Source organism: Scyliorhinus canicula, chromosome 28 (assembly GCF_902713615.1).
Source record: "Scyliorhinus canicula chromosome 28, sScyCan1.1, whole genome shotgun sequence".
NCBI lineage: Eukaryota > Metazoa > Chordata > Chondrichthyes > Carcharhiniformes > Scyliorhinidae > Scyliorhinus > Scyliorhinus canicula.
Genome location: NC_052173.1, coordinates 11368562 through 11386122, shown reverse-complemented (window position 1 = coordinate 11386122; position 17561 = coordinate 11368562). Strand labels below are relative to the sequence as shown.

The 17561-nt window shown below is 48.6% G+C and overlaps 1 protein-coding gene across 4 annotated transcripts in view; it reads left to right on the top strand.

Annotated features, from left to right (window-relative positions):
• Positions 1 to 17561, top strand: part of LOC119958185 — a 50586-nt gene that overhangs the window by 28843 nt on the left and 4182 nt on the right. For all 4 annotated transcript variants that reach the window (XM_038786536.1, XM_038786534.1, XM_038786535.1 and 1 more), the window contains one exon: positions 15764 to 15877. In XM_038786536.1, the coding sequence (XP_038642464.1) occupies positions 15764 to 15877 (114 nt within the window). The remainder of the gene's footprint in view (positions 1 to 15763; positions 15878 to 17561) is intronic.

Here is a 17561-nt window from a genome sequence, read left to right as displayed (position 1 = left end):
CTGGAACCTAACTGCATTACCTAGCCAAAGAGCATTCAATACTTGTCATGATTGCAGTGAACAATTGTAAATGAATCCATTCACCAATACAAAGAGTAAGGATTAATCAGGTCTGTGGTGAATGTGATTCACACTATATATAGTTGCCAATATCACTCCATGTATATATGTTCGTTATCTACCCGTTGTAAGATCAATGCTGTATATAGTTGCCAATATAACTCCGTGTATATATGTTCACTATCCACCATTGTAAGTGCAGTTGCATTATCCGACCACCAGGGGGAGTCGCTCTGGCAGTACGCGAGAGTTTGTACTGGGCTCCTCCCTTGGCTCCACCCAGGACTCCTCCCCCTGGGACCGATGTATAAAGGCCTTAGAGCCAGCCTGCAGTCATCTGGAGTTCAACGACGAATAGGCTGGCTCTGTTGTAAGTGTATTAAAGCCTCCGTTCAGATCCAACTACACATGTTCGCTGAATTGATGGTTCCATCAAGGTCATTAAGCAGATAGGTTCGCAGTCAAGCCAATTCCAAAATAGAGGTTGAGATCATTTGCTTGAGAGCTGTTAATGTTTTATTCCTGTCTTGCTCCCTTGCCATGATGGTGGACCTTTGGGGAAGAAAAAAGGTTTTTAGGATCAATCCTGGTAGAATTTGATTACTAATTCAATGCTGCATGACAGGGGAAACCGGAGTTGGATTGCAAATGCAATTTCAAATGTAGGTCTTCTTATTCCATACATCCTTGACTTAACAACTGTTACCAAACTGTAAAGCTGATGGGGGAAAGAGGACAACAGGATTAAGCTAGGACTTGAGCTAAACTAATGACCATTCTGAATCCGAGAAAAGGACAAAGAAGACAAAGTGTTACTGAGCCTTGATTTGCACTACTTACTGTGGGATTATCGGGATCTTCTGTTAGGGTTATTTTATCAGGATATGACCTCAGGACCAAATGCAGCTTCACAAAAATGACCATGGAGGAGAGGCCAAAAAAAATTGAGGAGAACGAAGAGGACAAAAAAAACGGCACAACAAAACCACAATTACCAGATGACAACAACAAACTAGAAGTGTTTTGGGCCCAACAAAGTTCCACAAAAACAGGGGAACAGGACGGACCGGTGCACACCCTGCCAAACATCACATCAAGCCCAACACCCCCACTAACCACACAAAGGGCAAAGCCACTAACAGCCGAGCCTGGGGACAGTGCACACTACAGCATCTGACCCATTGAACCAAAGCCTTACTAGTACCGTGTAACCTTCAGCCACAACAGGACCAGGTTGTGGGGGGAGGGGGGAGTCATCAGACAACACTCAAAACTACACCCCATATACCCCAAAAAGGGGAATTAATTGCACCCACCGAACACCCAGGGAGCTGTCGCCCCAGAATTTCTATAGTAGCCATTCAATCAGGCACATGACACAAAAAATAAGATGGGGTCCACACACCCCAACAGTGTCAGTAGGCACAAAACCTGCCGCCATGCAGCAACATCAATAGCCATGTAACATACCGCTGTAATCCATCTCGTAGTCCCAACCATCATGGAACAGTCTTTCAAAATCAACACTTCACTCACAAACCCTAATGACAGTCCAAAAGGACGTAGGTCAACTCCAATAAGGACTCCCCTGTAAACTATTCTGCCAGAGCCAGCCGGCATCGCAAAAAGGCCACAAATTGAAAACGGACAAAAACATTGTGCAACCATCACCAGAAGTCACCCTGATGACATCACCTCCGGTACTGCCGGACACAGCATTCCCCAGAACTCTCCCAGCATACGCGCTGCACAAGTCGGCATCAATCCTCCGCCTGTCATTTCAATACAGGTTCCAAAAAAAACATTGCAGCAACAAAAGTCCATGCCTCAGTCCACACTCTGAAAAAGAATTTTGGAGAAGGCGGCCAATCCTCATCGCCAATGAAGTAAACAGCAAAGGGGAGTCGGAAGAGGTCATAAAAAAGACGTTTATTGGGGCAGCACGGTGGCGCAGTGGTTAGCACTGCAGCCTCACGGCGCTGAGGTCCCAGCTTTGATCCCAGCCTTGGGTCACTGTCCATGTGGAGTTTGCACATTCTCCCCGTGTTTGCACAGGTTTCGCCCCCACAAGTCAAAGATGTGCAGGGTAGGTGGATTGGCCACGCTAAATTGCCCCTTAATTAGAAAAAAAATAATTGGGTACTCTAAATTTATATTTAAAAAACAAACACACTGGAAAATCAGGCTTTAAGATTACAGTTTATAGGAAAATCTAGCCCCCCGCCCCACCCCCCCGTGTGCTCAATATCATGTTGGGAGAGGGCGGGAAAGTGGAACTGAGGCAGAAAATTAGCCATGGTTCTATTGAACGGCTTAAGGGGACACATAGCCTACTGCTGCTCCTATTCCTTATGTTCTTATGTTAATGTACACAATACTTTGGGAGAATGGATTTTCTGAATTCCACATTTTGCCTCTTATGGCTCCCAGTGTGCTTGGTCTTGTCAGACACACTTAATATACCTACACATTAGTAAAAGCTTCAAGTGATGTGCCTGGCGCACGGTAAGGTGTTTTATATAAAACAGAAATTACTGGATATTTAAGTTATTAGAAATACAGTTTCCTGGGGCGACACGTGGTGCAGTGGTTAGCAGTGGGACTATGGCGCTGAGGACCCGGGTTTGAATCCAGGCCCTGGGTCACTGTCCATGTGGAGTTTGCACACTCTCCCCGTGTGTGGGTTTCATATTTGGGGTGTCGGATTCGCCGGTGGTTCAGACTGGGGTACAAGAGGACGTTGTCATCTTTGCCTCACTGATAGCCCAGAAGCGAATATTGCTTGTTGGAGGTCGCCCACTCTGCCCAGTGCCTCTGCTTAGTTGGGTGACTTAATGTCATTCCTGCACTTGGAGAAAGTCAAATTCACTATCACACAGGGCAGCACGGTGGCACAGTGGTTAGCACCGCTGCCTCATGGCGCCGAGGTCCCAGGTCCTTTTTAAAATTTATTTTTTTAGAGTACCCAATTCATTTTTCCAATTAAGGTGCAATGTAGCGTGGCCAATCCACCTGCCCTGCACATCTTTTGGGTTGTGGGGGGTGAAACCCACGCAGACACGGGGAGAATGTGCAAACTCCACACGGACAGTGACCCAGAGTCGGGATCGAACCTGGGACCTCAGCTAACCTCAGTGCTAACCACTGCACCACCGTGCTGCCCTTCATGGTCATCTTTTAATTCCAGATTTTTATTGAATTCAAATTTCTCCATCAACCATGGTGGGATTCGAACCCGGGTTCCCCAAAGCATTACCCAGGGTCTCTGGATTACTAGTCCAGAGACAATACCGCTACTCCACGGCCTCCCCAATGAAGACTTCTGTAGTAATTTGTCTCAAATAGACATAAGCCACGGGATTCTCTGGTCCACCAGCCATGTATTCCTCAGTGGCACATCCTCACCGTCCGCGGGTTTCTCCATTCCGGCCAACTGATAATGGGATTTCCCATTGTGGCCACCTCACGCCGCCGGGAAACCCGCGGGCATGGGTGCGCTACCGGCAGAGCAAATAATCCCACCGACGGAGAATACTGCCCAATGTAATTTATTTACAGAATATTAGAAAAATAGATGTTGCACCATTTATTTTTCACTCATATGACACACGACATAGATAGATAAGAAAGGTTGTAATTAGAATTCATCATTGCTGGAACAGAGACCCAGATATCAAAACAACAGCCCCAATAACTCCACCTTTGATTCTGAAACAAAAGTGTCCGCCTTCAAAAGGAGAAACCAGTCCGAGTCACACAGACGTTATTTTGCCTATATCAGAACATCCAACAGTGTTTCAGGGAAATTAAATCAGGCCACCCTGGATTCAGTGTTTTTTTTCCTGAAGTACATTAACGCCGAATCACATGATCTCTATATATTATTCAGCACTGGAAACATAACCCATTCACTCTTTACATAGGCCATGTACAATTTAGACATGCACAAAAGGCCAGAGGAGGGCAGTGATCTTGAAGGGTCATGCAGTATAAGAGTATTTGGCATAGCAAGAGTTAATGTAACACTGGAGAACAGTACCATCTACAGTATTACATAAACACACCCACCCACAGATAAGGGAACTTTGAGTCAAATAAAAAAAGTGAAAAGAATATATGGTTCAGTGTCTCTTGATTGTCCTTGAAGCATAGATTTTAAATGTTGCGGCCGATTTGGATTAACTAGTTTGGTGAATGCGGGCAGATGTTGAAGATGTTGCAATTATTATGAGATCTGAGTTCACTGGTAGATTTCTAGTAAAGTTGTCTTCCAAACCTGGTTTTGCAATCTCTCTGAAGTGGTTGCAACCTGGCTTGACATACCTCACCCATTGTGTATTTCGAAGGGGTTTTGGATGAGTCTATCTGTGGGAGCCATTGTTTGTATTTAAATGCCTCTTCCTTAGATAGTGACGTGTTTTGATGGCTCAATGAATTATAGGAAATATCTCTTCACACTATCCCCCCCCCCCCCCCCCCGGGTGATTGTTTTGTTTTTCACCTTCACCTTGGAAGTGGCCATTTCTTAAGCAATTTGTTCTGTCTCCTTTCAAATTGCAAAATTTTGAATCAGTTGAAAGTTGAAAAATCATATTTTCAAAGATAAAGTGGCCTCGTGGCACTGTGCATATGAAGACCTGATCGAACGTAGAACCTAGCCAGATCACAAAAAGGGTGAGAAAAATCAAGATTTTTTAGCATGTGCAGCGATCACTGAGACACGCAAGAGCTTCCACAGTGGCTAAATAGAGCTGTCTGCGCCCTCTGCTGAATTTTGTCAGGGGACAGTCTTCAATTATGTGAGTCACTGATTGAGGTCCACCACAGCTGCAGTCCAGGTTCCCTGCAAGGACCCACTTGTCTCAATTTGCTGCACAAAGGTCTTGGCCAGTGCGGAAACAGTTGAGGAGTGCCCAATGTTAGCGTGGCAGGCTGAAGCTGGGTGGACAGGCTGTGGGATATGTGATGAGGAAGTGGTTTTTAATGCTGGCGTATTGGTTCCATTTCTGCTGCCACAGGGCCTCTGCTGTTATTCTGTGGCACAGTGGTCTCAGAGATACAGGGTGACGTTATGGGAGCCGAACAACAGATGGATTGGTAATGTCCTTGTGTAGTGGCAGGCTTGGGTTGAGTAAACCCTCTCCAGAAGCTTTCTTGTTGCAATCTCCTACCTAATGTAAGGGGACGGGATGTTTCTCAGGACCGGAAGCCAAGGGTGTTGAGTTTATCGGAAGGTATCCAAGATGATACACATTGTTGTGTTGAGCTGGGTATCTACAAGACTGATATGGGATGAGTTGTACCATACTGGTGCACAGTACTATGCAGCCAAGAGGACAATGGCAAGGGCGGAGGTCCTTAAGGTTTGACCATCTGAAGAGCCATGAACATCCAGCAGGTTTGCTGAGGAGGTTGTTTCGCATTTTGATTTTTGCTGCTGTCTTGCTCCAATGTTTTTTATATGTCGGTATTCGATCAAGGGTAACACCAAGAGAAACAGGATGTTGTTCGTGATTCAGTCCCATGCCATTCAAGGAGGTGTTGAATTCCCTCTTGGCGCTGGCATTGTGGAGGTGGAATATACTTGAGACTGTTTTGTTGCTTCTGGGCTGAAGGCAGCACGTCTTACAGCAGTTGGCCTGCTTTGCAACATCATTGTTCAGTGTTGCCTCTAGTTTAGAAAATGTCCGGGCCTGAGAGGCGTTATCGTCAGCATTGATGAACTTCCGAGACAGGGTTTTTAAAAAATTTTAGAGTACCCAATTCATTTTTTCCAATATAGGGGGCAATTTAGCGTGTTCAATCCATCTACTTTGCACATCTTTGGGTTGTGGGGGTGAAACCCATGCAAACACGGGGAGAATGTAAAAACTCCACACGGACAGTGACCCAGAGCCGGGATCGAACCTGGGACCTCGGCGTCGTGAGACTGCAGTTCTACCACTGTGTCACCGTGCTGCCCCCGAGACAGGGTTAGAGGTAGATCATTGATATAGAGGTTGGGGCTAAAACAAATCCTTGGGGATGCCCGTTGGACTGTTTCCTCCAGGCGCTTGCCTCATCACCCATGTGTACCTTGAATCTATCTCAGAGTAATAGTTCGATGGCATCAGTAACCCACAGAGGGAGAACTCTTGAGATTTTAACAACGAGACCAATGTGCCAGACCATGTCTTATGCTGCAGTGAGATCGAGAAAGACAGCGTCTGTTTTGGGTTATTTTCAAAGCCTGGTCACATGTGCTTCACCCTCACAAAAAGCCAGCTTGTTAAGCTTTCAAGATTTTCTCCACCTCTGGCTCTATCCACTGTAAGATGAGACGCTTTAAGACCTTGCAGCACACAGCAGAGATATTGGTGGGTAGCTTGATTCACTAAAAGGCTTGACTTACCTTTTAAAAATAACCAGGGCACTAATCAGGCAGAGAATACCAATTGTTTAACCAGCAGAGTTGGAAGAGGGTTGCAGCTGGGTGCCATCACCGAGCTCAATTGAGGAAAAAAAAAGTTTTTAAAACTCCAACCAGAATCTAACATACTATCGGGTTTCTATGCTCAGAAAAGCCACTCCTGGCACGAACTGCTGAATTTTAACATTTCCTTCAGAATCAATTAATTTTTTTTCTGTTTTTCCCCCCTTTTTTAAATATAAATTTAGAGTACCCAATTCTATTTTTTATCCAATTAAGGGGCAATTTAGCGTGGCCAATCCACCTAATCTGCACATCTTTTTGGGTTGTGGGGGTGAGACCCACGCAGACAAGGGGAGAATGTGTAAATTCCACATGGACAGTGACCTGGGGCTGGGATTGAACCCGGGTCCTCGGTGGCGTGAGGCAGCAGTGCTAACCACTGCACCACCGTGCTGCCCAGAATCAATTAATTGAAAGAATTGGGCTTGCAATCACTGTGAGAGCCTGACAGGCAAGGGAAGAAGCATCGAGAGGATGTTTACTGCAGTGCCACCTTGGAAGAGAAAACTAAATTAAAACCGTACTCCCCTGTAATGGAAAAACGGCCATGGGTGGTAAATTAAAACCACCAGACCAATTTGAGCTCAAGCAAGGGCCAAAGCAGACACAAAATTGGGCATCATGGAGAAGAAACTTAAGTGACCGGAGTACAACAAGATTAAGTAGGAAGACTTCCAGTGGCAGTTATGCAGCAGTAAGCCACACATGTGGGAGCTCCCGTTTTAAAGAGATTTTTCGGCTCTTTTGAGAGCCCAAAACGGAAATTTTTCGACGTCTCCCGGTGGGGGAAGGTGTGCTGAATGACTTTCCCTGCAGTCCATGACTCGAACTCGGAGTGGAAAGGTGGAAAAAACAGCAGCAGCTCCTCAGAAAAAACGGGGGAAGGGATCCAAGATGGCCACCGACAAAGCTCCAGAGGAGTGGAGACTCTGGGCCCAGAAACAACAAACTGATCTCCTGCGCTGCTTTAAAGAATTCAAGGATGAAGTACTGAGCTCTCTGCAGGAAACAAACAGAAGGCTGTCAGAGATTCAGTCCACCCAGGGTGCTGCCATCAAGAAGTTGCAGACGCAGGCCATTGAACGAGAGGAAGAGGCCGTGGTCCTCGTAAGTAAGGTGGAGGGGCACGAAGCACTCCACAAGAAGTGGCAGGAACGCTTCGAGGAGCTGGATCACCGCATGAGGCGGAAAAACCTGCGGATCTTGGGCCTTGCGGAGGGGCTAGAGGGATCAGACCTGACAGCCTATGTGGCTGTAATTCTGAATTCGCTAGTGGGGGCCGGGTCTCTCCATCTGCCCCTGGAGCTGGAGGGAGCACACAGAGTACTGGCCAGGAGGCCTAAGGAAAATGAACCCCCGCGTGCGGTGCTGGTGAGGTTCCACCGGTTCAGTGATCGGGACTGCGTGCTGCGCTGGGCCAAGAAGGTGAAGAGCAGCAATTGGGAGAATGGGGTAGTACGGATCTACCAGGACTGGAGTGCGGAGGTGGCTAAGCGGCGGTCCGGATTTAATCGGACGAAAGAGGTGCTTTATAGAAAAAAGATAAAGTTTGGAATGTTGCAGCCCGCGCGCCTGTGGGTAACTTATTCGGATCGGCACCATTATTTCGATTCCCCGGAGGAGGCGTGGGCCTTCGTGCGGACGGAGAAACTGGACTTGAACTAGGGGTTGGGGGTTGCGAGGTCGGCTGTAAGATATTAGTGCTGGATTCGGCTGTTGCTGTGTTTTCTTTTTCTTCGGTTTTTTTCGTCTTGTTTTAGTACTTTTGCAATTTTGATATGGTTATTTACGGAGGGGTTGTTCTGCTATGTTTTTGTTTTTGTGCTTGGGGCATTGTTTGGGCTGTGTATCTTGCGGGGAGGGTCGGGGGGGTATGTTGTATTCTATGTCGGAGTGGGGGTATGGAGGGGGGCTGATATTTGGGAGCTGCGTCAGAAGGGTGTGGTGGGGCAGGGCGAAAGCGCGGGCTTTCCTCTGGTTTCCCGCACTGCGGGGCTGGGGGGCGGAGACGGTGACGGGGGAGGTGGGGCCTTAACTGGTTCTTCCCCGCGCTGGAGCGGTGCCAGGGGGAGGGATAGGATGGGGGATGATCCCACTTCGGGAGGGGTTGGGCTATTGGCGGGAGTTTCCGGGGTCAGCAGAAGTTAGCTGACCCACGGAAGTACAATGGAGGACGGTTCGCGGCTGGGAGGGTTCCTAGCCTGGGGGGAAAGGGAGGGGGGGAAAGGGGAATACCGGGTTGCTGCTGGTAGGGGCAAGAAGGAGCTGGTGGGGGTTGGGGGGACAGAGGTGAGGGGTTGTCGCTATGGGGACGGGGTCGAGCAGGGGATGCTGGCCTGGGGCGGGCAGTCGACGGGCTATGGCTAGCCGACGGGGGAGGGGGGCGGGACGCCCTCTGATCCGGTTGGTCATCTGGAATGTGAGAGGGTTGAATGGGCCGGTGAAGCGGTCAAGGGTACTGGCTCACCTGAAGGGGCTAAAGGCGGATGTGGCAATGCTGCAGGAGACCCACCTGAGGGTGGCGGACCAGGTCCGCCTGAGGAAGGGATGGGTGGGGCAGGTTTTCCACTCGGGGTTGGATGTGAGGAACCGGGGAGTGGCGATTCTGGTGGGGAAAAATGTGTTGTTTGAGGCATCGGAGGTGGTGGCGGATAAGGGGGGTAGGTATGTGATGGTTAGGGGCAGGCTGCAAGGAGAGAAGGTGGTACTGGCTAGTGTGTATGCCCCAAATTGGGACGATGCGGGCTTTATGAGGCGTATGTTGGGACGGATCCCGGATCTGGAGGCGGGAGGTCTGATCATAGGGGGGGACTTTAATACGGTGTTGGATCCTTCACTGGATCGGTCCAGCTCTAGGACGGGTAGGAGGCCGGCGGCGGCCAAGGTACTGAGAGGGTTTATGGATCAGATGGGTGGAGTGGATCCATGGAGGTTTGTGAGGCCGAGGGCACGTGAGTACTCTTTCTTCTCCCACGTACATAGGGTCTACTCTCGGATAGATTTCTTCGTGGTGAGTAGGGGACTGATTCCGAGAGTGGAGGAGGCCGAGTATTCGGCCATTGCAATCTCCGACCACGCTCCGCATTGGATAGAGTTGGAGATGGGGGAGGTGCGAGACCAACGTCCATTGTGGCGGTTGGATGTGGGGTTGTTGGCGGAGGAGGAGGTGTGTAGGAGGGTCCGGGCAAGTATTGAGGGGTACCTTTTTGAGGGGTACCTTGAGGTGAATGATACAGGGGAGGTTCAGGTGGGGGTGGTCTGGGAAGCCCTGAAGGCAGTGATTCGTGGGGAGCTGATATCCATTCGGGCACACAGGGAGAGGAGCGAGAGGAGTGAGAGGGATAGACTGGTGGGAAAGATGCTGGAGGTGGACAGGAGGTATGCAGAGGCACCAGAGGAGGGACTGTTGGGGGAGAGGCGCAGCCTGCAGGCTAAATTTGATTTGCTGACCACTAGAAAGGCGGAGGCACAGTGGAGGAAGGCACAAGGGGCAGTGTACGGACATGGTGAAAAGGCGAGTAGGATGCTGGCTCATCAGCTCCGTAAGCGGGATGCGGCTAAGGAGATTGCTGGAGTGAGAGACAAGAGTGGGAATGTGGTGCGGAAGGGGGTAGAGGTGAATGAGGTCTTCAAGGACTTTTACGGGGAACTGTACCGGTCGGAGCCAACGGGGGAGAGGAGGGGAATGAAGAGGTTCCTCGACGGGCTTTCTTTCCCGAAGGTGCAGGAGGAGAAGGTGGAGGGGCTGGGTGCGCCGATTGAGCTGGAGGAGCTAGTTAAGGGGATCGGGCAGATGCAGTCAGGGAAGGCACCGGGGCCGGATGTGTTCCCGGTGGAATTTTATAAAAAGTTCGTGGACCTAGTGGGCCCCTTGCTGGTGCGGACACTCAACGAAGCGTGGGAAGGGGGGACTTTGCCCCCGACGATGTCACGGGCACTGATCTCGTTAATTTTAAAGAAGGACAAGGACCCCCAGCAGTGTGGTTCATACAGGCCCATATCTCTCCTCAACGTGGATGCTAAGGTGCTGGCAAAAATCCTGGCCACCAGGATAGAGGACTGTGTGCCAGGGGTTGTGCATGAGGACCAGACAGGTTTTGTGAAGGGAAGGCAGCTGAACACGAATGTGCGGAGATTGCTGAATGTCATTATGATGCCGGCGATTGAGGGGGAGGCAGAGATAGTGGTGGCGCTGGATGCGGAGAAGGCCTTCAATAGAGTGGAGTGGGGGTACCTATGGGAGGTGTTGGGGAGGTTTGGATTTGGTGAAGGGTTCATTAGATGGGTAAGGCTGCTATATGAGGCCCCGATGGCGTGCGTGGCCACGAATAGGAGGAGGTCGGAGTACTTCCGGCTTTACCGAGGGACCAGGCAGGGTTGCCCCTTGTCCCCCTTGTTGTTTGCACTGGCAATCGAGCCGCTGGCGATGGCATTGAGAGATTCAGAGAGGTGGAGAGGCTTGGTGCGAGGTGGAGAGGAACATAGGGTGTCGTTGTATGCCGACGACCTGTTACTGTATGTGGCGGACCCGGTGGGAGGGATGCCGGGAGTGATGGAGTTACTAGCCGAGTTTGGGACCTTCTCAGGTTATAAATTAAACTTAGGCAAGAGCGAGGTGTTTGTGGTGCACCCTGGAGACCAGGAGGAAGGAATTGGTAGGCTCCCGCTTAGGAGGGCAGGGGAGAGCTTTAGGTACCTGGGAGTGCAAGTGGCCAGGGACTGGGGGACTCTCCACAAGCATAACTTTACCAGACTGGTAGATCAGATGGAGGAGGAGTTCAGGAGGTGGGACATGCTGCCATTGTCGTTGGCGGGGAGGGTGCAGTCCGTCAAAATGACAGTGCTTCCGAGGTTCTTGTTCCTTTTTCAGTGCCTGCCCATATTTATCCCCAGGGCCTTCTTTAGGAGAGTGACCGGCAGTATTCTGAGCTTTGTGTGGGCACATGGGACTCCGAGAGTGAGGAGGGTGTTCCTGGAGCGAGGAAGGGATAGAGGCGGGCTGGCGCTGCCCAACCTTCTGGGGTACTATTGGGCAGCCAATGTGTCAATGGTGCGTAAATGGGTGATGGAGGGGGGAGGGGCGGCGTGGAAAAGAATGGAGATGGCGTCATGTAGAGGTACGAGCCTGGGTGCCATGGTAACGGCACCGTTGCCGCTCTCCCCCAAGAGGGTTACCACGAGCCCGGTGGTGGCGGCGACCCTAAGAATCTGGGGACAGTGGAGACGGCATCGGGGGGAAACAGGGGGCTCGATGGAGGCTCCACTGGGTGGCAACCATCGGTTCATCCCGGGGAACACGGATGGGGGATTCAGGGGATGGCAAAGGGCGGGCATCAGTAAATTGAGGGACCGGTTTATTGGCGGGAGGTTTGCGGGCCTGGGGGAACTGGAAGATAAATTTGGGCTTCCCCAAGGGAACATGTTCAGATACCTGCAGGTAAAGGCGTTTGCTAGGCGACAGGTAGAGGGATTCCCTTTGCTGCCCTCGCAGGGGAGGATGGACAGAGTGCTTTCGGGGGTGTGGGTCGGAGAGGGGAAGGTGTCTGACATCTATAAGGTAATGCAGGAGGTGGAGGAGTCGTCAGTGGAGGAGCTGAAGGCTAAATGGGAGGAGGAACTCGGGGAGCAGATAGAGGACGGGGCTTGGGCGGATGCCTTGGAGAGAGTCAACTCTTCCTCCTCATGTGCGAGGCTTAGTCTCATCCAATTTAAGGTGCTGCACCGGGCCCACATGTCCGGGACTAGGATGAGTAGGTTCTTCGGGGGTGAGGACAGGTGCACCAGATGTTCGGGGAGTCCTGCGAACCACGCCCATATGTTCTGGGCATGCCCAGCACTGGAAGAATTCTGGAAGGGGGTGGCGGGGACGGTGTCGAGGGTGGTTGGATCCAGGGTCAAGCCAGGGTGGGGACTCGCGATTTTTGGGGTTGGGGTGGAGCCGGGAGTGCAGGAGGCGAAAGAGGCCGGGGTCCTGGCCTTTGCGTCCCTAGTAGCCCGTCGAAGGATTCTGCTACAGTGGAAGGATGCGAGGCCCCCAAGCGTGGAGACCTGGATCAGTGACATGGCGGGATTTATAAAATTGGAAAAGGTCAAATTTGCCCTGAGAGGATCAACACAAGGGTTCTATAAACGGTGGCAGCCTTTTCTAGACTTCCTGGCTCAGAGATAGGTAACTGGGTCAATAGCAGCAGCAACCGGGGGGGGGGGGGGGGGGGGGGGGTGCATTATTGTAGTGTTTATTCTGTAACTTTATAGTGTGTTAATTTGCGTTGTTGTTAAAATGCTGGGTTGTTCATGGGGATGGGGCGAATGTATATGATTGTTAATATTATTGTTATTTTCGGTATTTTACTAAGGTGCGATATTGTTGTATAAAATCAAAATTTCTCAATAAAAATTATTTAAAAAAAAAAGATTAAGTAGGAAAACAGAGGAAGTCCACGTTAATGCGCTTTTATACTTCTTTGGTGAACTTGGTGATGAAATAACCCTAATGCAAGGCGCTGATGAATCCTCAGCTAGCTTTGATGAGATATTAAAAGCCTTTGGCAAGTATTTAATCTTCATGTTGTGCAGCAAGCAGAACTTATAAAGAGGGGTAAAATAACCCCAAGAAAGCACTGAACGAGAAAAAGACAAGACCCAAGAAAACCACAAGGTGGCCGCAGGCCATGTCAGTGGATTTAAGTGCACAAGCCGAAGAGATTCGTGCAGAGGAAAGAAGTGGCTGAGAACCAGCCAGAAGGCTTACAAATAGATCTTTTGAAAATGCTGACACATTACCCAAACCACAACAGCAGGTGGCAGTGCTGAGCCATCAGCTCTGATTAAGGTAAAGTGATGGCGCACTCCAAATTGCGAGCGGATAATGAAGCCATGAGTAGCACATTTACACAATTGAAGACAGACTTAGCCAACAGTGAAACCAAAATGAAGGACAAGGACAAAGCTGTGCTGCAGATGGAGAAGGAAGGCAGAAATAAGATCGAAAAATGTAAATCCAACACTAAAGATGAAGGAAATAGAAGGAACAGCACTGAATGCTTCAAATTTACTGAGAGCCGTGCAGCATGGTGGTGCAGTGGTTAGCACTGCTGCCTCACGGTGCCGAGGTCCTAGGTTCGATCCCGGCTCTGGGTCACTGTCCGTGTGGAGTTTGCACATTCTCCCCGTGTTTGCATGGGTTTCGCCCCCACAACCCAAAGATGTGCAGGGTAGGTGGATTGAACACGCTAAATTGCCCCTTAATTGGAAGAAATGAATTGGGTACTCTAAATTTAAAAAAATAAAACAAAAATAAAATTTACTGAGAGCCATTGAGTTGTTGAAAAATTCAATAGCTCAAATGAAAATCAAGAACCTAGATCAGTAAGAGAAAGTAGAAGTTCTCACAAAAGACCATGAAGAGTCCCAGAAACAATTAGCAGAAGTGTAATTACAGTATGTGAGCTTGAAAGATAGCACAGAAATTAGGCTCTGCTCAGGACATACTGTTCAGAAAACATGAAACATTCACAGACGAAAGATGAGTTTGCTAATGAAAAATGAGCACTGGACCATCACTCACAGGAAGCAGAACACTTGAAGGAGGACTTGAAATGCCTAAATGAAAACTTTGCAGAAGGAAATTCAATGAAGAATAGAACATGATGAACTTCAAATATCAGAAGTCGCTTTTGAATATTGTGAAAAATGCCAGAAGGAATTGCTGATGAAACAATTGATGGGATGCAGAATTAACAACCAAAACTGATTAAATTCTTGAACTTCGATCCACTCCAAAGAATGTGAAAGATGAGATGTGTAGTATAGAGGTGCAAATCCAGACCTTAAAAGCAGAAAAAGAAAATTCTCAGAAATAGATTGAGAATCTAACAAGTGAATTGAGTATGCAGAGTGTGCAGAGACCTGTGTAGAAGGAAGCATGGAGAAAGCTCGTAATTTGGGCTATACTTTGTACATATGTAAATAGTTATGTGTTCCCAATAAACACTACTGTTCAACCTTACAAGCCTCTATATCTCTTAGTGAGACCTACTGAACAAACTCTTGCAACAGGTTGTAGAGCAGCAGAAGTTACAGATATTGGAGGAAACAAGGCCATGGAGGGATTTGGATGCCTGGATTTGAGGTGTTGCTGGACCAAGATCCAATTAGGTCAGCAAGCACCGGGATGATTGGGTAAAGGGGACGGTGCAAGTTAAGATATGGGCAGCAGAGTACGGGATGATCTCAAGTTTATGGAGGGTGGAAGATGGGAGGACATTCAGAACAACAATGGAATAGTTAAGTCTGGCAGTAAAATAAAGGTATGGCCGAGGATTTCAGCAGCAGATGGGCTTAAAAAAATTTTTTTTAGTGTACCCAATCATTTTTCCAATTGAGGGGCAATTTAGAGTGGCCAATCCACCTAGCCTGCACATTTTTGGGTTGTGGGTGCGAAACCCACGCAATCACGGGGAAAATGTGCAAACTCCACACGGACAGTGACCCAGAGCCAGGATCGAACCTGGGACCTCAGTGCCGTGAGACTGCAGTGCTACCCACTGCGCCACCATGCTGCCCTCGCAGCAGATGGGCTGAGGCAAAGGTGGAATTGGCAACATTACAGAACATGGAGGTGGGTGATCTGAGAGAAGATAAAGGTTGAAAGCTGAGCTAATGTTTAAATAGTACATTGGAGGTTGTGAACAGTCTGGTTCAGCCTCAGTGGTCCACAAAGTCACAAAATATCTATCCATTCCCAAAACCCCACTATTCAATCAAGGCCAGTAGCTCTTCACAGTTGGTCAGTCCGTCTCTTTATTTCCCCCCAGTCTGAAACACTGTTCTGACTTTGTGAAACAATTTGGACTGGATTCTCCGGTTCCCCAGCCACGTGGTTCTCGGGGGTGCGCTATTCCCTGCCGATGGGATTCTATCTTCTCGCCACTTGTCAATGGTATTTCCCATTGAAGCCATCCCAAGCCACCGGGAAACCCTAAGGTGGGGGTGTGCTGCCAGCGGGAAAAGAGAATCCCAATGGCCGGAGAATTCCCGCCCATATCTCCAGTGATCTCCATGTGCAGATTGGTTCAAGAGGCTCTGCGATTGAAGGACCCCAGTGAAACAGCAGCTCTCATGGGTTGTTACTTATGGCCCACTCCTGCTGCTGTTTATGTTCTCACAATCACTGGTTGATTAAATGTCAAATGTTGTACTCCATTAATAACAAATCTTATCCTTTGTTAGCAATTCCCACATGTGGTCCACAAACATTGTAGATGGGAGTTTTCCAATTGCCAAGAAGAACTCTGGTATTCCAGCTTCATTTCCAGGGACTCCTAGATTAGTGGCAATGGACAGGTAAGAGGTGCATTTTGTTGTTTGTTACCCTGTTCATCTCTTGAACATAAATTAAAAGTGTCCCTGCTGCCTCATGGCGCCGAGGTCCCAGGTTCAATCCCGGCTCTGGGTCACTGTCTGTGTGGAGTTAGCACATGCTTCCCGTGTTTGTGTGGGTTTCGCCCCCACAACCCAAAGATGTGCAAGGTAGGTGGATTGGCCACGCTAAATTGCCCCTCAATTGGAAAAATGAATTGGGTACACTAAATTTATTTTAAAAAACAAAAAAAAAAGAAATTGAAAGTGATAATGAACATTCATTCACACAGCAGTTTCACTGTTAGAGTTTTGATACTCAGTTTTACTTTCCCTTTGTCCTGTTCGATAACTAAATTTGCGGTTTGTGCTTGGCATCTAAAGGAATATAGATAAAATAGTCTGGGACCATGTACATGGCAATGGTTTGGGAATGTACATGGCAAAATCTGAGCTGAAAAAGAAAGCTAAAGGGTCCTTTGCCTAAGTCAGAGTCTCCCAAACTATTTTCCAATTTGACACCAGTTCAACACTTGGAAATTAACACAACCCCAGACATCAACAAAAAGAAAGCTACAATAAAGCATCATGAGAACATTCAGTGTATAATTGTTTGCATGTTATAGATCAACATATACTAGTAATACAATATATATAAATATGAAAATCAGTGATGAAAATCCCAGACACTCAATGACCAGGCTGCAAAGTCCTCTCTTCCAAACAGCCCAGCAATGCGGCTGCTGCCCCCCCCCCCCCCTCCTCCTCCCCTCCTCCCCCCCCCCCCCCCCTCCTCCCATGCCCCAACCAACCGACCCCACCTGCATGCCACCCACCAACCCACTGCTGCCAAAGCCTATGGGAAACCAGCTGTGCAGTATCAATCCAAACGAGGCACTCTTAACAGATGCAACCTGAAGCCACCCGCCCCCCCCCCCCCCCTCCATTCCGTCAATCCAAAATCAATTCTCAACCTCTAGACCTCTTCATTCTATTTTTGAAATTCTACACCTTAACATGACTAATTACCAGAAATATTTGTGACCCCATTCGCTATTATTGCAAGTCCAATTGGGGCCACGACGTCCAATTGGGGCCACGACCCACAGTTTGGGAACAGCTGGCTGAAATTCTATGACCTGATTTTCCTTTTCAGTCTCCTTCAATTTCCTCTCGGCCTCTCCTGAAAGCAATGAAGCATACAGTGTTAATTGTATCAATTGAGGTGGAGGGCACTGATTGGATGGTTACTTGACCACATATAAGGAGACACTTACTGACACAAGAGTAGAGTCAGGAGATTTGTACTCTGTGAATAAATCTATTCCAGGTAGAAGACTGGCTCTGGTTTCTTCCTTCACCAACTTGCTATCAGGAGTATAAGATGGAGGAGTATAGCTCCACAAGCATCAGTCTCCTAATGTCTCACAGAAGTAGCCTAGAGAATGAGGCATAGAAATTGGTGAAGGTGAGTTTTTAAAAGGCTTCACAGATAGTGACCCAGTTATAAATCCCAGGACGTGGGAAGATGGAATGGTGAAATGGAGAATGGGACGATCACCAGAACTGAAGAGTGTGGGGATTACTCCTGATCCTCCTGACTCCATAGAAACATTTAATAAAATAATTTATCGGCAGTCACTTTTAGGCTGCAGTTTAAGCACACTGA